At 37.3% G+C, this 24614-nt stretch overlaps 1 protein-coding gene and 1 pseudogene across 1 annotated transcript; one reads left to right on the forward strand and one right to left on the reverse strand.

Annotated features, from left to right (window-relative positions):
* The first annotated feature begins 14105 nt into the window (after window positions 1-14105).
* On the forward strand, window positions 14106-15092 carry LOC144293275 (olfactory receptor 4C11-like). Its single transcript, XM_077864362.1, has one exon. The coding sequence runs from the start codon at window positions 14106-14108 to the stop codon at window positions 15018-15020; it is 915 nt and encodes a 304-aa protein (XP_077720488.1). The 3' UTR covers window positions 15021-15092.
* A 7138-nt stretch (window positions 15093-22230) lies between these two features.
* On the reverse strand, window positions 22231-23156 carry LOC144293276 (olfactory receptor 4C6-like; annotated as a pseudogene).
* Window positions 23157-24614: the final 1458 nt, after the last annotated feature.

Consider the following 24614-nt stretch of genomic DNA (forward strand, 5'->3'; position numbering starts at 1 on the left):
ATATATATAACCATATATAGATTTATATATATATAAAATCAGATCTTCTTTATTCATTCATCTGTGGGTGGACGTCTGGCTCTTTCCACAGTTTGGCTATTGTGGACATTATAACTATAAACATTGGGTTACAGGCACTCCTTTGGATCACTACATTTTTCCTTTGGGATAAATATTAGTGTAGTTGCTAGGTCACCAGATAGCTCTATTTTTAACTTCTGGAGGAATATCCGTACTGCTTTCCAGAGTGGCTGCTGGAGCTTTCATTCCCACCAACCCTTTGAGAGAATTCTCCTTTCTCTGTATCCTTGCCAACATTTGTTGTTTCCTGACATTAATTTTAATTGTTCTGATTGATAGGAGATGGTAACTCATTGTGGTTTTGATTTGTATTTCCCTGATGCCAAGTGACTTTGAACATTTTTTCATATATCTGTTGGCCATTTGTATGCCTTCTTTGGAGAAATGTCTGTTCATGTCTTCTGACCATTTCTTATCATGATTGTTTGTTTTTGGGTGTTGCTTTTGAAGTTCTTTATACATCTTGGATACTAACCCTTTATTTGTCATTTACAAATATCTTCTCCCATTCTGCAGATTGCCTTTTAGTTTTTTTTGACTAGTTTCTTTGTTGTGCAAAAGCTTGTTATGTTGATGAAGTAACAATGGTTCATTTTTGCTTTTGCTTCATTCATGCCTTTGGAGCATGAATGTCAAAATGCTCACAAAAATACTAGCCATAGGTTCCAACAGTACATTAAAAGGATTATTCTCCAAGACCAAGTGGGATTTATTCCTGGGCTGCAAGGGTGGTTCGACATCTGCAAATCAGTCAGTGTGATACATCACATTGATAAAAGAAAAGACAAGAACCACATGATCCTCTCAATTGATGCAAAACAACAAAAACAAAAAAACATTGGACAAAATATAGCATCTTTCCTGCTTGTTTATTTTTGATATTTTTTGATCGTCTCCTTTTTTCGTCTCACCATCCAAATTAGGCTAGTTTTTTTTTTTTTTTTTAAATTTTTTATTTATTCATGAGAGACACAGAGAGAGAGAGAGAGGCAGAGACACAGGCAGAGGGAGAAGCAGGCTCCATGCACCGGGAGCCCGATGTGGGATTCGATCCCGGGTCTCCAGGATCCTGCCCTGGGCCAAAGGTAGCAGGCGCTAAACCGCTGCGCCACCCAGGGATCCCTAGGCTAGTTTTTTAGGGAGAAAAGTCTCTTGCATTCTATAATCATTCAACCGTTCTTTATGGAAACCTAAAAGATGCCAAGCATAAATAAGACAAAAGTCTATCTGTCAGGATGTCTGGTATATTAGAGAGAAGGCAAGGAGCAAAACTTAAATGATGCAATGCAATCAATGCATTAAAACTTAAATGATGCAATGCAAAAGTAATCATACTTTTAATTATTTTTATAAAGAAAATAAAGAAGATCTTGACATAGGAAATTTTGTAGAGTGAAAAAGTCTTTAAAAGAATCATGGGGGAAGCTCTCTGAGGTAAGGCCAGTTAATTTCTTTTCCAAGACTATAGGTTATGAGGAAGCAACCAATTGAAGAAGATGGGACTTGCTTTCAGAAAGAGAGAAGCAAAAGCACCGAGGTGAGAAAGTCGCAAAGAGCTCTGGGGGCAGATGAAAATAGCCAACACCTGCTGATGCACAGTAAGGGAGTAAGTGAGGTGCGCCAGATGGGGTGGGAGACTTAGAGGCAGTAGAAAGATCGATTAATCAGGGAATTTTACCACAAAGTCCAGATGTTTCCAAAGGCAATGGGAAGCCAAGTAGTTCATCAGTTGCTATAATACCCAGTACTTATCACCTCATGTGTCTTTCTTAAAGCCTGTCATCCGGTTACCCCATTACCCCACCAATCTCTTTCTTCTCCAGTAACCCTCAGATTCTTTCACATATTAAGAGTCTCTCATAATTTGTCTCCCTCTCTGATTTCATCCTATTTCAATTTCCCTCCCCTTTTCCATGATCCTCTGTTTTGTTTCTTAAATTCTACACATGAGTGAAATCATATGATAATTTTTTCTCTAATTGACTTATTTTTCTCAGAATCATATCCTCTGATTCCATCCATATTGATGTAAATGGTAAGGCTTAATCCTTCTGATGGCTGCATAATAGTCCATTGTATTATCCACCACATCTTTATCCATTCATCTGTGGATGGACATCTGGCTCTTTCTACAGTCTGTCTATCTTGCACATTCCTGCTGTGAACATTGGGCTGCAGGTGGTCCTTTGATCAATTTTAGCCATTTTGACTGGTGTGAGATGGTATCTCATTGTGGTTTTGAGTTGTATTTCCTTGATGTCAAGGCATGTGGAGCATTTTTCATGTTTCACGTTGGCCATTTGTATGTCTACTTCGAGAAACGTCTGTTCAACTCTTCTATTTCCTGACAGCAATGTTTTTGGGGTATTAAGTTAAGTAAGCTCTTTAGAGATCTTGAATACTAGCCTGATACATCATTTGTAAATGTCTTCCCTATTCTGTAGGTTGCCTTTTCCTTTTGTTGACTATATCCTTTGCTGTGTGAAAGCTTTATACCTTGATGAAGTCCAGATAGTTCATTTTTGCTTTTCTTTCCCTTGCCTGTAGAGCTGTGTCTAGCAAGAAGTTGCTGTGGCTGAGGTGAAAGATGTTTCAGCTTGTGCCCTCCACTAGGACTTTGATGGATTCTTGGCTCACAGGTCTATCAACAACTTTTGGGTCACTTTTTGTGTTGGTGTAAGAAAATGATCCAGTTCCATTCTTCTGCAATGTGGCTGTCCAATCATTTGTTGAAGAGACTATTTTCCATTGGATATTCCTCCCTGGTTTGTTGAAGATTTGAATATTAGTGGACCATAATGATAAGGATTCATTTCTGGATCCTCTATTCTATTGATCTATGTGTTTGCTTCTGTGCCAGGAGTATATACTCTGATGCTTACAGCGTTGTAATATAGCTTGAAGTCTGGAATTTTGATGTTTTGGTTTTATTTTGCAACTTTCCTCAGGCTACCTGGGGTCTTTTCTGGTTCCATACAAATCTAGGATTATTAGTTCCAGCTCAGTGAAAACTATCGATTTTAATTTGATAGAGATTGCATTGAATGTGTAGATTGCTCTGGGTAGCATAGACATTTTCACAATATTTGTTCTTCCAATCATGAGAATGGAATTTTTTTCCAATAAATTCTGTCATCTTTAATTTCTTAAATTTCTTTCATAAGTATTCTATGTTTTCAGAGTAGAGATCTTTTTTACCACATTAGTTAGGTTTTGTCTTAGGTATTTTTGATTTTTTGGTACAATGGTCAATGGGATTAATCCCTTAATGTCACTTTCTTCATCTTACTGTTACTGTATAGAAATGCAGCTTATTTCCGGGCATTGATTTCATATGCTGCCACATTGCTGAATACTTATATGAGATCTAGCAATATTTGAGTGGAGTCTTTTGGATTTTCCACATATAGTATCATGTCATCTCTAAAGACTGAGAGTTAGATGACTTCTTTTTTGATTTGGATGCCTTTTATTCTTTTTTTTTTTTTTTTTGTCTCCTTGCTGAGGTTAAAATGTCTCGTACTAATTTGAACAACAGTGGTGAGTCGGTATCCCTGCTGTGTTCCTGACCATTGAGAATGGTATTCTCTGTGGTTTTTTTGTTTTTTGTTTTTTTTTGTTTTTCTTTTTTGTTTGTTTGTTTTTGTATACAGCTTTTATGATACTGGGATAAGTTCCCTGTATCCCTACACTCTGGAGAATTTTAATCAAGAAAGGATGCTGTATTTTGTCTAATGCTTTTTCTGCATCAACTGAGAGGATCGTATGGTTGTCATCCTTTCTTTTATTAATGTGATGTATCACTCTGATTGATTTGTAGATGTTGAACCACCCTTGAAGCCCAGGAAGAAATCCTACTTGGTCATGGTGATTAATTCTTTTAATGTACTTTTGGATCCTATTGGTTCTCTCCTGAGAATTTTTGCATCCTTGTTTATTGGGGATATTGTTCTGTATTTTTCCTTTTGGTGAAGTCTTTGTTCTGTTTTGGGATCAAGGTAATGCTGGCCTTATAGAATAAGTTTGGAAGTATTCCTTCCATTTATATTTTTTGATATAGCTTCCAAAAATAGGTATTAATTCTTCTCTAAATGTTTGGTAGAATTCCCCTAGGAAGTCATCTGGTCTTGAGTCATAGTTTGTTAGGTGATCTTTGATTATTGCTTCAATTTCTTTGCTGGTTTTGATTCTGTTCAGGCTTTCCATTTCTTCTTGCTTCAGTTTTGGTAGGTCATGTGTTTCTAGGAATGCTTCCATTTCTTCTAGATTGCCTAATTGATTGGCATATAATTGCACATAGCAATCTATGAAATTGTTTGTACTTCCTTGGTGTTGGTAGTGATCTCACCTCTTTCATTTATGGTTTTATTTATTCAGGTCCTTGATCTTTTGTTTTTGATAGGTCAGTCTAGTGGTTTATTGATCTTATTAATTCTTTCAAAGTAACCAGCTCCTAGTTTTGTTGTTCTAGTCTACTGTTCTTTTAGTTTGTATTTCATCAATTTCTGCTATAATCTTTATTATTTCTCTTCTCTTGCTACATTTAGCTCCTTTAGGTGTAACGTTAAGTTGTGCAGTTGAGACTTTTCCTGTGTTGAGAACAGCTTGTATCACTGTATACTTCTCTCTTAAGACTGCCTTTGCTTCATCTGAACTGTTGTGTTTTCCTTTTATTTCATTTCATGAATTTTTAAAGATTTTTCTTTAGTTTCTTCTTTGACCCATTCATTCTTTAGTAGGACACTTTAACCCGAATGAATTTTGTCCCTCCTAAATTGCCTCTTGTGATTGAGTTCAAAATTCCAATCATTATAGTCAGAAAAATTGCAGGGAATAATCCCAATCTTTTGAATTCAGTTGAGACCTGATTTTTGATTGAGCTGTGATCGATTATGGAAAATGATCCGTGTTCACTCAAGAAGAATATGTGTCTTTTGCTTTAGGAAGGCATGCTCTGAATATATTTGTAATGTCTGTCTGGTCCAGTGTGTCAATCAAAGCCCTTGTTTCCTTAGTGAAATTCTGCTTTGATGATCTGTGCATTTTTGTGAATGTTGTGTTAAAGATCCCTACTATTACTGTATTATTGTCAAAGTGTTTCTTAATTCTGTTGTTATTTGCTTTATATATTTGGCTGCTCCTCTATTAGAGGCTAAATATTTGCGGTTGTTAGTTGTTCTTGTTTGATAGACCACCTAATTATGATATATTGTCCTTCTTCCTCTCTTACGACAGTCTTCAGTTTAGAATCTAATGTGTCTGATATAAAGATTGCCACCTAAACCCTTTTTTTTTTTTTTTTTTTTATGTCCACTAGCATGATAGATGGTTCTCTTCCTCCTTGTGATCTGGAAGTGTCTTTCGGTCTAAAATATGCCTATTGTAGACGACATATCAAAGTGTCATGCTTTTTTTTATCCAAATTGAACCTATGGCTTTTGATTCTAGTATTTAGCCCATTTATATTTAGAGCGAATATTGAGCAATATGAATCCATTGTCATTGTTTGACCTGTAAAGTCACTATTTCTGTATATTATCTCTGTTCATTTCTGGTTTATGTTACTTTTGGGCTCTCTTTTCACTTCCAGGATCGTCTTTAATATTTCTTAGTAGGATGGTTTAGTGATCACAACTTCTTTTAGTTTCTCTTTTTCCACGAGCTCTTTATCTCTCCTTCTATTCTGAATGACAGCCTTGCTGGATATAGTATTCTTGGCTACATACTGTTTTCATTTAGCACCCTGAATATATCATGCCAGTCCTTTTGGGTCTTCCAGGTATCTGTGGATAAGACTGCTGGGAGTCTTATTTTTCTACTCTCATAGGTTCAGGACCTCATGTCCTGAGCTGCTTTCGGAATTTTCTCTTTGTCTCTGAAATTTGCAAGCTTCACTGTTATATGTTGAGGTGTTAGCCTGATTTTGTATTGATTTTGAGTGGGATCCTTTGTTCCTTCTGAATGTGAATGCCTGTCTCCTTCCTCAGATTAGAGGAATTTTCAGCTATAATATGCTCATATATACCTTCTTTCCCACTTTCTCTCTTACTTTTTCCTCTTCTTTTGGGACCCCAATTATGCTAATATTGTTTCATCTTATGTTATCACTTATCTCTCAACTTTTTCCTTTGTGATCCCATAGTTGTTTATCTCTCTTTTTTTTCTTACTTTAGTTTTCTTATTCTTTGCAATTTATTTTCTATATCATTGATCCTCTCTTCTGTCTCATTTTTCCTAGCTCTTAGAGCCTCCATTTTTAATTGCATCTCACGAATTACCTTTTTAGTTTTGACCTCCTTAGTCTTAGTTCTTTTATTTTGCTAGAAGGAGACTCTCTAGTGTCTTCTACGCTTTTTTTCAGCCCAGGTAGTATCTTTTTAATTTTTATTCTGAATCTAGTTCCAAGATGTTGCTTCCATCCCTACTGATTAGGTCCTTGGCAGTGAATACTGCTTTCTGTACTCTTTTTTGAATAGAGTTCTTCTGTATTATCATTCTGACCAGAGAAGAATAGATGAAAGAGAAAAAAATACTAAACTGGCAACAGTGATTCCAGAGAAACATACACGAAACAAATCAGAAGCAACAGAAAAATAATGAAAGAAAGAGAGAGAATATAACCAAATGCTGAACAGACGGAGCGCAACACTAGATCCTGGGTGTATTTTGGTCTGCTCCTTTGAAGAAACTAGATCCCCAAATTGTAAAGAAAGGCAAACTTACATAAAATCAAAACAATTAATTAAATTCAATGACGGGATAAAATAGAACCATAAAATGAAAATTAAAAAGACTTAAAAAGAAAAAAAAAAAGAAGACTTTAAAAAGAGTTGATAAAATAAGAAATTGTTTGAAAAGCAAACGAAAAGATTACTGTGAAAGAGTGAAGAAACTTCAGAAAAACCCTTAAAATTGTATACTATTTTCCCCTAGTGCTGGAGTTTGGCAGTTCTCTGTCATTGGTAATGTTGGTCTTAGCAGATGTCCTTGTGGATCTTCTGGGCAAGGTGCCTGGTGCAGTGACTCTCAGAGGTCTTTGTCTCGGATTGTATTGCACTGCCCTTTGCAGGGAGCCAGGCTAAATATACAGCTCCAGATTTCTCTATGTGACTTTTGTTGCCTTAAGGCTTTCTGTACCATTATAGGGGTTGAGAAGGAAAATCAGAGCTGCACCTCCATCTTCAGCCCTCACGCTGAAAGTTCATGTCCCTTATCTTCAGTGAGTGCTCAGGTAAAAGCAGTCAATCACTCTTATCCCCCTGGTTTTAATTGACATTCAGTGCTAAATTCACTGATTCACTGATTAAATTCAGCTAATTCACATTCAGTGCTAAACTGAATGTGACCCAGTGCACATGATCTCGTTTCAAGAATCCAAGTTTTAAAGACTTCTGTGGCACACAGCAATAATAAACCTTCTGGGGCCTCTCAGTGTTTCTGTCACTTTCTGGGCCCCACCGCAGAGAGCAGTCACCCCTCCTTGCTGACGTTCCCTGTTTATGGCAAGACTGAGTTGAATGTTGGTCTTGAGCTATTTCAATGAGGTACTGTGCCCCAATGCCTGGGAACACTCTGCTGCACTAAGGTACCCCCATTCTTTTTGTGATGCCAGGAATCCTGAGACCATGCTGTCAAACCCAGGATTCTGTCTTTCTTCACCTCCTGACCACCCTTTAGGCAAACTTGTAAAAGTCCCAATTTTGCACTCCACTGCTTACACCATTTTCTGGTACTTGAATAATGGAGGCTTCAATGCCCATGGTTTATCCTCTGATAGATGGCCTCAGATTCATTTCTCTCTACACCCTCCATTGCAAAAAGTGGTTGTTTTTCTATTTGTAGAATTGTAGCAACTTTTTCTCAGATCGCCAGTTGATTTTGCAGTTGTTCGGTATGATTTGTTAGGTATCCAGCTGATTTCCAAAGACGAGAGAAGATGAAGTTCCCCTACTCCTCTGCCATGTTAAGTCTCTCCCCATTCTGCAGCTTTAAATAGGTGGTCAGAGAAGTCTTCGTGGCAGACATCACACTGGAATAAATACTTGAAGATGGTGAAGGAGTCAGCCATGTGGATATACACTACAGTAATGTCTTGGAGGGTATGAGGCTAATGAGATGGGATCCTAGAGTACTAGGTGAGATCAAAGAGGGATTGTTGGGTCTAGATCACATAGAGCCTTGTAGGTTGCATTACATGTCTTCCCTTTTGATGAAATGAAGTGGAGCACCATTGGAGAACTTTGATCAGAGAAGAGACGAGACATGACTCACCTATTTTGTCTGATATTAGTATTTCTGCCTTAGCTTTCCTTTTGCTTCTATTTGCATGGTAAATGTTTTTCCATCCCTTCTCTTTCCACCTCTGCGTGTCTTAGTTCTGAAGTGAGTTCAACAAAAGGATATAACCGTTGTAATTACTGGGACCACAGATGTTTTCACCTAAATGAATTACACAACTACTAACAGGCACAAAAGAAGAAATTTGGGTAATGCAATAACAGTAGGGAATTCTTATACCTCAGTTCCACCAATAGACAGATCATCCAGACAAAAAATAAATAAATAAACTAGAAAGAGTGGCTTTGAATGACTTATTTGACTAAATGGGACTAAGATATTCAGAACATTATATCCCAATGCAGCAGAAGACATTCTTTTCAAGTTCACAGGGGACATTATCTTGAATAGATCTCATTTAGGCTCATAACAAACAAGACTTAACAAATTAAAAAAGTGAAATCATATTATACAACTTTTTGGTCACAGTCGTATAAAGTTGAAATACTCACAAGTTAAAATCTAGAAAGAACACACATACACGAAGCAAAGAATTCTACTCCTAAACATTAAATAGGTCAAACAAATAATCAAACGGGAAATCAAAATATTCATGGAGACAGATGAAAATGTTAAGGTGATAATATCTAAAAGATGTAAAGAATATACATAACTCACCACCACAAAGACTAAAAATCTTACTTAAAAAATGGACAGAGAACCTGAATAGTCATTTTTCTAAGAAGACAGAGAAATAACAAGTCAACACATGAAAAGATGTTCAACGTCACTCATCATCAGGGAAATCAAAATCAAAATCACAGTGGGATGTCACTTCACACCAGTCAGAAAGTCTAAAATAAAAAAAAAAAAAAAAAAGAAATAAAGAGTGTTGGCAAGGATGGGAATAAACTGTACCCTCATACCCTCTGGTGGGAATATAAACTGGTGCGGCCACTGTAGAAATAAGGATGGAGGTTCCTCAAAAATAGAAAATAGAAAAATAGAATTGCCATATGATCCAGTAATTCCACTATTATTTATCCAAATATATTTTTGCAACAACATGAATGGATTGAGTCAGTCTAAACATAAGTGAAATTCAGACAGACTAAGACAAATACCATATGAATTCACTACTATCTATGTAGATTTCAGAAAGAAGACAAATGAGCAAAGAAAAAAGGTCACAAACAAAAAAACTCAGATTCTTAAAATATGGAGAATAAAATGGTGGTTACCAGAGGGAAGGTGGGCAGTTAGGATAAAAGGGTGAATGTAATTGAGAGAACACCTGTCGTGTTGAGCACCGATAATGTATAGAATTGTTCAATCAAAAATATGTGCATGTTTTGTAGGTAAATTATAACTTACACGGCTCTATTTTTTAATAATTTATTTATTCATTAGAGACACATAGTGAAAGAGGCAGAGATACAGGAAGAAGGAGAAGCAGGTCCTTACAGGGAGCCAGATGTGGGAGACAATCTGGCACCCTGGGATCACGTCCTGAGCCAGAGGAGATGCTCAACCACTGAAGCAGGAAGGCATTCCTCCTTAAGTTGCTTTAAAAACAAAAAAAAATCAGTAAAAGCATTTTCATTTCCAATTTTCTATCTTTTCTTTACATTTGACTGAATAACTTCAAAGCATTATAGAAATTATAGAAATCCTAATTAGTGGTTGTCACTGTAATTATATTTTACCAGTATTATTAAGATTGAAAATAATTATTATATATCTACAGTATCATTTTCCTATCATTACAGATAGGAAAATGGGAGAAGTTAAAAAACTTGCTCAAAGTCATAGAGACATTTATTATGAAAATAAAACTCAATCATATCACATGTGTTGGAAAATGTAGCTGGGCTCAGAGGTTCATGTGCTGTTAGAAAAGATTTCACTTAAAGAGAAAAGTCTTTGGGAACTTTTATTAGTCTCTGCTTCATTGTGACTTGAAAGGCATACTTTCTCCTTAGACCAGGGACACCAGTGGAGCAGTTGGTAACTGAAATGTGATTGGTCCCTTTGGGAGTCTAGGAAGAGAGAAGGACTCTGTGGACAGGATCTGTCAGGTGATAGCCTGTCTGGGATTACTTGGCACCGTGGTTTGCATTGATCCAGGAGTGACTGAGCAGTAGTTTGTAGATCATATCCTCTGGGGTTGGGTGGGAAGGGCACAGCCCTTATTCCTCCAAAGGCTGGGTATTTGTGAACTTCTGTGAAATCTCTATATATCTATTGGAGGAGGAAGAAATGTTTAATCCATACGCTCTGCAAAGGAATTGTTTTTGGGCATAGAGCTGCCTTTAGAGATTTTTCTATCATAGGATTGTGGGAATAATTCCTTTATATTCTAGAAAGTTCTAACAGTAGAAATAAGAAATTTTCTGCTGATATTACAGACCTCATTGAAGACTCTAACCCAAGCCTCTAGGAAAGATTGGCTACCTGTGGTGTATCTTCTCTCCACATAGATCCTGCAGTGGAAAGCTGAGTAGAAGTATTCGAAGTACAGATTACATGTTGCAAACACACTGCACATGATTCATCTTCAAGATAAATCAGATTTGCAAGAGAAAAAACTATGGGCTCTCTATTGGATCTCATCTCCTTCTGTACAAGAAATATGGTAAGTTTAAAAACCCACATAAATTACTTTTTTTTTTTTTTAGTAAACTACATTCATTCTCTTGATTCCCATTCAGTACTGAAGTTTCTGATAGTTGCCATTATGTAATTCTTTCAATCTTTGAGAAGCATGACGTGCCAGGAAGCTTATTTCTCTCAGTAATGAGAAGATTCTGATGTGTCAGAGTTTCTGCCTTTCACTGTCCTCGATGCAGCACTGTCTCAGGACTAATTCTTCTCTTTTTTTTTTTTTAATTTTTTTTTTATTTATTTATGATAGTCACAGAGAGAGAGAGAGAGAGGGGCGCAGAGACACAGGCAGAGGGAGAAGCAGGCTCCATGCACCGGGAGCCCGATGTGGGATTCGATCCCGGGTCTCCAGGATCGCGCCCTGGGCCAAAGGCAGGCGCCAAACCGCTGCGCCACCCAGGGATCCCCCAGGACTAATTCTTATTGAATGAGGGGTACATTGAAGGATGTAGAGGTATAGTATCCTACACAGGTGGATTTCTTACTTGCAAAGCTTAAGGTCAGGAAAAGGAAAGGCTGTATACTGACCACCGTAATCAGTATTCATAGAAAGTGATGTTATCATGATTCTATGGCACTATGATACTCCTTGTTCTGATATTAATGACTGTAATGTTGGCTGCCCAAACCCACTAATACCCAAGAATTACATTTTCTTTCTGGTGTTGGATTGAGAGATGATCTACAGAGTGGAGAAATGAGAAGAAAACTCTAGTGAAATCCTAGGGTGAAGCGCTCCTTTGTCCCTAGCAAAATTCTTTGCTCAGCCTTGCACTGTGTCTTTACATTTAAGTATAAATATAAATGCTGATCTCTCTTTTCTTTTTTTTTCTGACTCATCAGGATTTTCCATCCATTTGCTAGTTAGGACATGTACTGGATGTGTCCATGGCTTTGCTCCTTACCTATGTATGGTTTCTGGCTTTATGCTGGTTCCACTCGAGTGGCTGGGGTCTGATGCTTCTCATGGCAGTAGTGAGTGGAGTGTCCAAGTAGGAGAGGTTTCCATGGAGCACAAGGGCTAGCGTTCTGATACCGGTTTTTTTTTTGACTGCTCTCCAGTAAATTGCCTGCCAGCCTATCCTGAATTACCCAAAATAGAACAAAATGAACTTGCTTTATGGAACATAAAATCAAATGAACAAAGAAATTAAAACCAAAATGAAGAAGGCTATAATTAAGGATTGACTCACTGCACACAGACACACACACACACATGCACACACACACAGTTTTTACCATTGGAAAGTCATTAGCAAGAAGGTTTTTTGAGAGGATGGCATCTGAACTGAGTACTGTGTGCACAGTTAACAATGCAGAATGTAGGTTGTATCAGAGGAAGGTCATTGTCACTAAGAAATGCTGAAAACTTAGTGAATGATATGGTGTGTGGGTATATTTATGAAGGATAGTAATATCAGGTGTGGTTGGAGCACACATGCCCAGAGGCAGGAGAGGAAAGTGGTCAGCAAGGTTATGGAACTGTGTATGATGGCTTGCAAAGTCATGGTGAGTATTTCAGCCGTTGCATTAGAAAGCCATAGTAACCATTTTGTCATTTTCATGATTCACCATATTTTTATAATGTCCTTTTCAAGATATAGCAAAGCAATAAAAAGAAGTAGAGGGCAGAGGATGAGGAGAAAAGGGAATATCTGAAATTGTGTCCTTTCTTTCTGTTTAGAAACATGGAGTGTCCACTTAATGAATACTGGGATTGGCCATTTGTGATACTGATGTTTGTGAAATACCAGCTTGATTTTGTGGTATGTATGAACTAATAATTCTCACAATGCAAACTGTTATGGGTATCTCATTCAATCTGCTGCTTTTCCCAACAAAATGATGTAAGAGGCTTTATTCAGAATTTAATGGATGTTATACACTATGTGAAAAGAATTATTATTTTCTATATTCTGGGAATCTAAATTATTCTGCTTTTAGGGTAGTGAAAAAAGCCCCGTATGATATTATAATTACGAATGCATGTCCTTAACACATCTTCAAATCCATAGAATGTACCACATGAAGAGTGGACCCTAGGGTTAACTCTGGCCTCTGGTTGCTGATGGTGGGTTATGGTTGGCTCATCAGTTGTGACAAGTGTGCCATTCAGGCAGAAGTGTTGATAATGATAAGGGGTGATATTTTGTGGTGGCAGAGCTATATGGGGACTCTTTGTGCCTTTCTCTCAGTTTTGATTTGAATCTAACACTATTCTAAAAAAATTAAATCTTAACAATAACAACAAAAGCATAAGGAACAATGACAAAATGATCCTATTAAAGCCAAGGAGAGGTGTGTAATTTTGCTACGCACCCCCCTTCATCCACTCTCAGAGAGACAACTGAGAGTGAGCAATTCTGGTCCTTCTGTGAGAGAGGAAGTGACAGATCTGAAGCCACCACTGATTTGTTTTGTTGGGGCCACAACGAATGTACTTGTATGCTTTCCACTGTTTCTCAGTGCAGCAGATACAAAGATGAATGTTTTCAGTGCAACTCTCACTTCTTAGGAGGTGGGCACTTTATTATAGATAGGCTCAAATTCCAATTGGGCTAAATTTGTATGTCTCCAAATTTTATATCTGACCACAGAAATATATCCAATTTCACATCCTGATTTTCATGGCCTTTGGCTGGAAGGAAAACTTGCTTTTCCATGTTTTTCAACTATGACTTCAGAATTTCCCATATGAAATCTCTAGTTTAGACAGATTTCAATTTTTCAGATTAAGGCTAAATTTTAAGGCAGCTAATTCATTGCCCAGGGAAAGTACAATTTCCGCCATTTTCAATCTTTGTAGAATTCAAAAATTTTGAAGGATATTGACTTTTTATTCTCCAAATGTAAACGTTTGATCCAATTGGGTTAGTTTCTGAATCAATCAATCAATCAATCAATCTTGGAGAGGCTTGGCTTCTGCAGATTCACAAAGATTCATAGGAAATTAAAGGAAGTTGGAGTAACATGGAGCAGATAAGGAATACAGAGTTCGACCTACTGATCTCTTCATAATGTGACTTCTTCTTCCCTTTGCAGATTAGGGTCTTATCAAGGTCACCTTACCTGCAACCAACAAAATGGTGATGAATAGCACTGTGAATGAATTCATTCTGTTTGGCTTGACACAGGATCCAAGAAAACAGAAAGCAATATTTGGCGTCTTCTTGATGCTTTATCTTGCCACACTGTTGGGAAATTTTCTCATTGTAGTGACTATTAAAAGAAGCAGGACCCTTGGGAGTCCCATGTACTTCTTCCTATTTTACCTGTCCTTTACTGATGCTTGCCTCTCTACAACCATTATCCCCAGATTGATTGTGGATGCCATTTCTCAGAGGAAGACCATTTCCTACAATGAGTGCATGACTCAGGTCTTTTCAGCCCACTTCTTTGGATGCATGGAAATCTTCGTGCTGATCGTCATGGCTTTTGATCGCTATGTAGCCATTTGTAAGCCCTTGCGATACACAACCATCATGAACAGGCATGTCTGCAGTGTGCTGGTGATTCTGGGTTGGGTGGGATCCTGTATCCACTCTTCGGCACAAATTGTCCTGGCTTTGAGATTGCCTTTCTGTGGTCCCAATGTGATTGATCACTATTTCTGTGACTTGCAGCCCTTGTTGAAACTTGCTTGCATGGACACTTATGTAATAAATTTGCTAGTTGTTTCTAACAGTGGAGCCATATGCACGGTGAGTTTCATAATCCTGCTTATCTCCTATGTTATCATCTTGTACTCTCTGAGAAACTACAGTGCAGAAGGAAGGCGAAAAGCCCTTTCAACCTGCACCTCCCATTTTATTGTGGTTGTCCTATTTTTTGGCCCATGTATATTCATATATACACGTCCGGCAACCACATTTCCAGTAGACAAGGTGGTGGCTGTGTTTTATACCATTGGGGCACCCTTGCTCAACCCTCTGATCTATACACTGAGGAATGCAGAAGTGAAAAATGCCATGAAAAAGTTATGGTGTAACAAAGTGTGATTTATGTTGATACGTGATATTCAGGGATCCTAATGTATACTTCCTTAACACCTTGGTTTTGCTTCATGAACAGAAAAGATAAAATATTCCTTTTGGGATGAAAAACCAATTAAGTAATTTTAACCATACTATTTTTTATATTTATTTTCATATTAATAAATATATAGACTCTTTATTCTGAACGGATTGCTCAGAAGAAGGTTACTTATATAGTCCAAAACCATTTTGAGCAAATTATCCTGGCCCTTAGTTGAGTGGTATTGGCATCTGGTCATATTCACATGATAATTTAGTTTCCTGGACCAATTTGTCTTCAGAAAAAAAAAATGTACTAATTAGTGACAGAATGATTGTGTGTGTGAACACACACCAATTCTTTCCTTAAATTGTATTGTAGTTTTTATGAATGTGGTCATAAGAGCTAACCCGTATGGAACTGGAACTTAGAGAGTGTAGGTGACCGTCTTGACGACCTGGGATTTGGAGATGGCTTTCTAAGAGAATTCTGCTCTGGAATCTGTGCCTGACGTTGCCTCACTGGGGAATCCACACGGAGGGATCTTCAACTTCCAAGAAAAGCTTGATATCTCACTGAAAACCTGTACTGTGTCTGGAGAACTTCTCAAAGTTCTGTGAGTGGTGTAAGAAGGAAAGTCTAATACTTGACTGTGATGGGTGGTATCAGCCAGTCAGCTGCCATAGGCAAGGTCCTTCCCATTGCTCTTCACGAGGGAGAGGGAAGAGGGAGTGAGAGGGGTTGGCATCAGAAATATGAAGAAGGAAATAAACAGAAGGGAGGCTAAATTGGAGAAGGAGTCTAAAGAACAACACATGTTGAAGAGTAAGAAACAGGAAAGAAAAGTGGGAACTTTTCTTATATTTTGAGAATTAATTCCAGGTATATGAGCACACAGGGAAAAAATTAAGTTTCCTAGGATCTTTATATCATTGAATTAGTCTAGGTTAACTTCCTTGACTGCCATGTTTTTTCAGGTATTAAGAAAAAATACTTTTTTCGTTGACAGGTGGTGTGTCCTTAGCGTCCAAAAAATTAAAATCCAGATTCTTTGGGTGAACCCAGGATTGGAAAGACTCTTTTAGTGCTTTTTAATTATGGTCTTTTGTTTTTATATGAGAATGTTTTAAAATACATATTTTCACCTTTGAAGATTACCCAACTGATATGTATAATACACACCTGCCACCACCACCACCGCATCGTAATCTATAATCAAGCACTGTCATGTGATGTTCTTTCAGTACCTGAATTTATAAATCCCATCAAATTGGCACCAGGAAGTATTACTTTAATTGATGTAAGCTAATGAGAAAAGAATACAATGAATTTCATAAGTATGTGAGAAGTTTCTGCCAATATTATCATGTCTCACCAAAGATGCTTAGTATTCTTATATAGGAGGTGGTGCTGGACTAGTTATTTAAGTCCCAAAGAGGACATTTATCAGGTAACAAATGAGGACATTAGAGAAATATTTGTTTGCACTCACAGAAAAGATACATTTTCTTGAACAAATTGGTATAATTAAACCGTATCTGCCAATGGGGAATACTTCAAAGTGAATTGGGTGGGGATTGACATGAGGAAGTAGTCATGAGGAAAGGGGACAAGGAATCACTCCAAGTATTGGAAGAGGAGAAAGGAAAGGAAGTCTGAAAATCAATCCTTGAGTGTTCAGGGGGAAAAAAGAGAAAATTAATTCATTCAAGATCCAAGAGAGCTCTTAGAAAACCATTTTGTGATGTCAAGGGTGAGGGGAGCCTTTTGCCATTCTCCTCACCTCTACAAGGGGTTGGAGGTCTCTTGGTCAGCCTGAGTCTGTCCTAGCACTCACCTGATCTGTCTCCTTTTTGTAAGGGGTCCCAGGAGTATGTTGCCAGTCATCCAAAACTGAATACGATGTTTCCAGTGTTTTGTGCAGCATCTAGGTACTTTCAGCAAAGGGAGAGTTCAGTGACTGCATTACGTCCAGATATTTAAAACACTACATTTTCTTTGAATCTGGTTTGTTTTTATATTATTAAAAATAATTATGAGTTATGAATAAAAGAAACGAGTACACTTTCCCTGCATCCCAGCTCCCATGTCCCCATTCCTGCTGTAACTCGATTTAAAATGTATTTTTATCTTATTCTGCATCCTTTCCCCCTGTTTTTAATGTCTCCCATACACATCAACTCCTGTTGAGAATGCTTTTTATTGAGTTTTTGATATACGTTTTAACTTTTTTCCCCAAATTGATTGTCATTTCTCTTAATATAATTTATTTTCATGTTAATACTTTCAACCTAATCCTATATTAAATTACCAAATATATATACGGTTGAATTTCTTTGCATGATACTCTGTCCTCTTAATATATTTGTTTATTCTGTGGGCATACTCGATTTGAAAAATTACTATAGCTTTATGACATATTTGCACTTGGTTCTTCTCCTCATCCTCTCCAAAATCTTTGAGTCTTTTCTTCTATATATTCAACCATGTGGAGTTTAGAATAATTCTCTCCATTTCCATGCAAATCTTCTCCAGAGATTTTGTTTAGGAATTCACTCAGTATGTCAATTAATTGGGAAATATTAACAACTTTAACTTGTGAGTTACTTCCATCTCAAATTGTATAATTCACCTGACTCAGTTTTAACATGTCTTTTGTGATGAGGTTTAGTGTTCTTCATGAAGACTGTTCACATTTCTGTTGCATCTCTTAATTTTATTGTTATGTGAAGGAGATTTATTTCATTTTATAATTGTCCATTATAGTTACATTTAGAAGTATTATTATGCTGATTTTTGACTGAGCTCTTTTAATAAACACTGTAATCTCTCAGTTGATTGTCTTGGTTTGGCAAACTAGATGAATACACCAGCCAATAATGACTGTGTTGTTTCATGTTTGGTTCTGACTGCTGTATTTCCTTTTCCTCTTATTTCATTGGTTGATACAAAATCTCCAAAATGAAAGCCTGCTAGACCGAATTTACCTGAAAAATTGTAAATTTGTTTAATCCAAAGATTATTATTTAGCATAAAAGATTTTATAAGTGTAATTGGTCATCAGTATATTCAAATCATTAAAATACATATTAAATATGAATACCTGATTTCTCTTGAAAAGCTGAATTTGGGAAAAATTTGGATATGTGCCCCTCTTTAGGCAACGACACACCAGAGTTTAGTCCTGCCAGACTTTTAAAGGGGTCAAGATTTGCTCCTTTTCTACAGGGAGCAAAGGTCTTAAATTTTTTCTTAAATGTTTTTGCATAGTTTGGCTTTATTCAATTTTTATTATCTTCCTGATTCAAATAAGTATATGAGATTGAGAATTGGGCATTAAAACTCAATAAATTATGTAATAATGGCAGTTTTAAAAGGTGGCCTTATTCCTGAATTTAATGGATCTCTCTTAGAATTAACTGTGACATTTTCTTTAAGTTTCTGGAACATACCCTTTTTCACGTTAAACTCATTTACTTTTAGCTTCCTGTGCTTTAATTATAATTCAGAAAAAATGTTATCAAATCCCATGTTGGCCTCCTGGAATTAGTCTTTTTTAAAACAATATAATAAGATTATTAGAAAATTCTGGTAGCAGTAATCAGCAAACTATGGATTGTGTTGGAGAGCAGAATATGTAAAATATTTCCAGGCCTTATCTGCTAAAATGTATTTAAGATCAATGGAGGCATGCTGTTTCCTGAGACTAATTTAATCATCTATGAAGAGATGTGAACAAACTGGTAGTTGACCCTCAATTATAGGATGCCACAGTCATAAAAAGCTCTCATTAATAGAATCAGGGGTACCTGGGTGGCTCAGTGGTTGAGCATCTGCCTTTGACTTGGGTCATGATGCTTGGATCCCAGGTTTGAGTCCATATCAGACTCCCCATGGGGAGCCTGCCTCTCCATCTGGCTATGGCTCTGCCTCTCTCTTTGTTTCTCTCATGAATAAATAAAATCTTTTTATTTTATTTTTTATTTTTTTTAAATAAAATATTTTTAAAAAGAGAGTAAGAATCATAAACCTAAAGCTAATATAACATTAGTTCTTTGCCCCTTATCAAGTGCTTTTCACACTTATTCTCCAACTCCTCTATAGCACAAAAGTGAGAGTGATTTTTGAGTCTGGGTCATTTTTAAAAGATAATAACAACATTTATGTTCTTTGCAGCTTCAGGGAGATTTAGTGGTCTCGGCACTACATAATCTGAGGTACACAGGTGTGTATTTCTTGCTTCTTGCCACTCTCAATCTGGACCATTATGCTCCTGGTCTTTCATGGTTCCTTGAAAAACATCACAGTAGTTCTACATTAGTCTCTTTTTCTAGAATTTTCACCTCACTAATCCTCACATGGCTGTTTCCAAACCTGATCATTTTTGTTATTTATTGGTGCTCATCATCATTAAACATATTGATTGATATGTTTTAGCACTTTTCCTCCAAAAATCTCAAAAGAATTTAAAATAAGCTGAAATGTTAACTGCTGATAGAATCCTTCTCTGTCTGCATATTATGAGGTACCCTCCATAAAATAACCAGAGCCCTCTATTTCTACTGATTCCATTCTCATTTTCACTCTGTCTCTTCTGTTTGTTTGTTTTATTTAAATTTAATTAGCCCAGAAACTGTGCATTATTTTCAGATGTAGAATTCAGTAATCCATCAGTTACCTATAAAATCTAGTGCTCATCATATCACATGCCCTTCTTAATTCCTGTCATCCAATTACCCCATCTTCCCATCTACTTCCTCTCCAGTAACCTTCAGTTTCTTTCTCGTAGGTAAGAGTCTCTCGTGGTTTGCCTTCCTCTCTGATTTCTTCCCATTCTGTTTTCTCTTCCTTCCTCTGTGATCTTCTGTGCTAGTTCCATATTCCTCATATGAGTGAAACCATATGATAATTGTCTTTCTCTGATTAACTTATTTCATTCAGTATAATATCCTCCAGTTCTATCCACATCAATGTAAATGATATTTCATTTTTTTGATACCTGAGTAATATTCCATTATATATATAAATATATATATAACCATACATATATATATCCTTTAATATATATAACCATATATAGATTTATATATATATAAAATCAGATCTTCTTTATTCATTCATCTGTGGGTGGACGTCTGACTCTTTCCACAGTTTGGCTATTGTGGACATTATAACTATAAACATTGGGTTACAGGCACTCCTTTGGATCACTACATTTTTCCTTTGGGATAAATATTAGTGTAGTTGCTAGGTCACCAGATAGCTCTATTTTTAACTTCTGGAGGAACATCCGTACTGCTTTCCAGAGTGGCTGCAGGAGCTCTCATTCCCACCAACCCTTTGAGAGAATTCTCCTTTCTCTGTATTCTTGCCAACATTTGTTGTTTCCTGACATTAATTTTAGTCGTTCTGATTGATAGGAGATGGTATCTCATTGTGGTTTTGATGCCAAGTGACATTGAACATTTTTTCATATATCTGTTGGCCATTTGTATGCCTTCTTTGGAGAAATGTCTGTTCATGTCTTCTGACCATTTCTTATCATGATTGTTTTTTGGGTGTTGCTTTTGAAAGTTCTTTATACATCTTGGATACTAGCCCTTTATTTGTCATTTACAAATATCTTCTCCCATTCTGCAGATTGCCTTTTACTTTTTTTGACTATTTTCTTTGTTATGCAAAAGCTTGTTATGTTGATGAAGTAACAATAGTTCATTCTTGCTTTTGCTTCATTCATGCCTTTGGAGCAGAAATGTCAAAACACTCACAAAAATACTAGCCATAGGTTCCAACAGTACATTAAAAGGATTATTCTCCAAGACCAAGTGGGATTTATTCCTGGGCTGTAAGGGTGGTTCGACATCTGCAAATCAGTCAGTGTGATACATCACATTGATAAAAGAAAAGACAAGAACCACATGATCCAATCAATTGATGCAAAACAACAAAAACAAAAAAACATTGGACAAAATATAGCATCTTTCCTGCTTGTTTATTTTTGATATTTTTTGATCGTTTCCTTTTTTCATCTCACCATCCAAATTAGGCTAGTTTTTTAGGGAGAAAAGTCTCTTGCATTCTATAATCATTCAACAGATCTTTATGGAAACCTAACAGATGCCAAGCATAAATAAGACAAAAGTCTATCTGTCAGGATGTCTGGTATATTAGAGAGAAGGCAAGGAGCAAAACTTAAATGATTATGCAAAAGTAATCATACTTGTAATTATTTTTATAAAGAAAATAAAGAAGATCTTGACATAGGAAATTTTGTAAAGACTGAAAAAGTCTTTAAAAGAATCATGGGGGAAGCTCTCTGAGGTAAGGCCAGTTAATTTCTTTTCCAAGACTATAGGTTATGAGGAAGCAACCATTTGAACAAGATGAGACTTGCTTTCAGAAAGAGAGAAGCAAAAGCACCAAGGTGAGAAAGTCGCAAAGAGCTCTGGGGGCAGATGAAAATAGCCAACACCTGCTGATGTACAGTAAGGGAGTAAGTGAGGTGCGCCAGATGGGGTGGGAGACTTAGAGGCAGTAGAAAGATCGATCAATCAGGGAATTTTACCACAAAGTCCAGATGTTTCCAAAGGCAATGGGAAGCTAAGGAAGGGTATAAAGCAGTAAAGTATTATGATCCTTTAACAAGTCCATAATCCTTAAATCCTAAATCACAAAGCAGGTTTACATATTTTTAAAGACTTATTTATTTATTTGAAAGAGAGAGAGAGAGAATATGCAAGGGTGAAAGGAGGAGGGGCAGAAGCAGAAGGTGAGAGACTCTCAAGCAGTCTCTCCCCTGAGCCTGAAGCCTGATGAGGGTCTTAATCCCAGGACACTGAGATTGTGATCTGAACCTAAATCAAGAGTCAGATGCTTAACAGACTGTGTCACTTAGGTGCCCCAAACAGATATACACTTTTAAAAGATTCTACTTATATATTTGAGAGAGAGAATGAGAACAAGCACGAACCCTTCTCTCCAGAGGGAAAAGGAGAGGGAGAATCACTGAGCAAGGACCCTGGGATCATGACCTGAGCAAAAGGCAGGTATTTAACTGACTGAGCCACCGAGGGGCCCCAACCAGGTTTATGTTTTTCAAAACTCTCTATGCTGTAGTGGTGATGAATAGCTTATTTCTCTCACCTTTCAGAAAGAATCTCCCTTAATGGGAAACACGATGTCTTAGCATGACCATCACTTGCCAACAAAACTCCTTTGTTTCCCCAGTTTCCTCATGGCATTTATCACCTCTGAATTCCTCAGGGTGTAGATCAAAGGATTTAACATGGGTGTGATGATGGAATCAGATACAGCCATTGCCTTGTCAATGGGGTAGGTGGCCACAGGCCGCACGTACAGGAAAATGCATGGCACAAAGAACAAGACAACCACGGTGAGGTGGGAGCCACAGGTGGAGATGGCTTTGCGCCACCCTTCAGAGCTGCGAGACTTCAGAGAGCAGAGGATGACCACGTAGGAGGCAATGAGAATAAGGAAGATGGTCATACACATCACCCCACTGTTGAGGATGACTAGGAGACCCAGGGTATGGGTGTCCATGCAGGCCAGTTTCAACAAGGGAAACAAATCGCATATAAAATGATCAATGACATTGGGGCCACAGAAGGGTATTTGATACATGAAGAGAAGCTGTATTGCTGCATGGATAAATCCCCCCACCCAGGCCCCTCCCAGCAGCAGGCAGCACATCTGAGGGCTCATGATGGTCGAGTACTGCAGGGGCTTACAGATGGCCACGTAGCGGTCATAGGCCATCACGATGAGAGGATGATCCCCACACCACCAAAGAAATGCTCTGCAAGGAGCTGCGCCATGCAACCTTTTAAGGAGGTGACAGTGCTCTTGGAGAGGGAGTCCACAATCATCTTGGGGGCAATGACAGAAGAGTAGGTAACATCCAAAAAGGATAAGAAAGTAAGGAAAAAATACATAGGTGATCTCAGACTTTGACTTGTGATCACAGTTACCACAATTACTAGGTTTCCCAAAACCGTGAACACATACATGATTAGAAACACAGCAGAGAGCATTTTCCGCAGCTCTGGGTTCTCTGTGATGCCCAAATGTATGAATTCAGTCACATTTTTTGGATTCTCCATATATTAGGTGCTGATACGGGCTCCAGTGGAGATCTGGAAAACCTAAAAAAGCAACAAGTGATATTTAAGTAATGATTATTTGGCCTCATGTCTTTCCAGGATCTCACAGACTGTGTTATTCATTTTTATTCATCTCTTCACCATTAAAGCATTTGGATTTTAATAATATATTAAATAAAGAGTTTAAAAGGTAGACACTTCATTAATGCTAGCTTCTACCAGGACATTTCTCCTCTTATTTTAATTGTTCTTCCAAGTGAAATGTAGTTTTCCTTCCTTTATTAATATTATTAGCTAACTTTTTTGAGCACCTACCCTACTCTGAGTACTGGAATAATCCTATGAGTGACTTTTTTTTTTCTTTTTTTTTTACAGATATGTTAAAGTTTAGGAAACTAACTAATGTTTATAGCAACAATGTCCACAATATCCAAATTATAGAAAGACCCCAGATGAATGGATGAAGAAGATTTGGTATCTATATACAATAGAATACTACTCAGCAATAAAAAATGAAAACTTTCCATTTTGTAATGATGTGGATTGAACTAGAGGATGTTATTCTAAGTGAAATAAGTCAATCAGAGAAAGACAATTATATGATCTCACTCATGTGGATTTTAAGTAACAAAACAGAAGATCACAGGGGAAGAGAGGAAAAAAATAAAACAAGATGAAATCAGAGAGGAAAACAAACAATAAGTGACTCTTAAGCATAGAAAACCTGAGAGTCACCGTAAGGGAGGGAGTGGGGGGATGAGGTAACTGAGTGATGAACATTAAGGAGGGCACATGATGTAATGAGCACTAGGTATTTTATAAGACTGATAAGTCACAGATCTCTACCTCTGAAACCAATAATACATTATATGTTAATTAATTGAATTTAGATATGATAAAGTTTAAAAAATATCAAGCATACCCCTCCCAAAAGAATATATAACTAGTGTGCTGTGGACTGGCCTTTTGATCACACAGCTCAAACTGTGAACTCCTCTGTTCTACCACTGCAGAAGTTAGCTGATGATGTGATGTTTCCAGAGAGTTACTATTGCAACCCAGAAGAAATGCTACTGTGAAAACATGCTTTGTGTTAGTACTTGGAACTTTTAAGCAGAGGGTGACTGCCCTATCTTAGGAATTTTCTGGAGCGCAGCTTCAATTGATAGTGGACTATACCACCTTGGGAAGGCTGAGAATTCATTGTTATGATTCAGCAGCCTCACTCCCATCCCACCCCATACATAAAATGCAGATCTTCCAGGGCAGACCATGCAAATGTCCTTTATTCCCACCATTTAACCTCAGCCTCTCCCTCATGACCCAAGAACTGAGATCTTGCTTGTAAGGACCATTGTGAATTACAAGGAACCCTGACTCCAGAGTCAGGAAATGAGAAGTGGGCTTTATTCAGGCTGTGTCACTAATGTGGTGTGCTACTGGGGCATATAGCTGGCA

This window comes from Canis aureus, chromosome 21, assembly GCF_053574225.1.
Source record: "Canis aureus isolate CA01 chromosome 21, VMU_Caureus_v.1.0, whole genome shotgun sequence".
Lineage (NCBI taxonomy): Eukaryota > Metazoa > Chordata > Mammalia > Carnivora > Canidae > Canis > Canis aureus.

What these genes read in the sequence shown, in the direction of transcription:
- LOC144293275 (XM_077864362.1), top strand. Translation starts at nt 14,106, where the DNA reads ATGGTGATGAATAGCACTGTGAATGAATTCATTCTGTTTGGCTTGACA.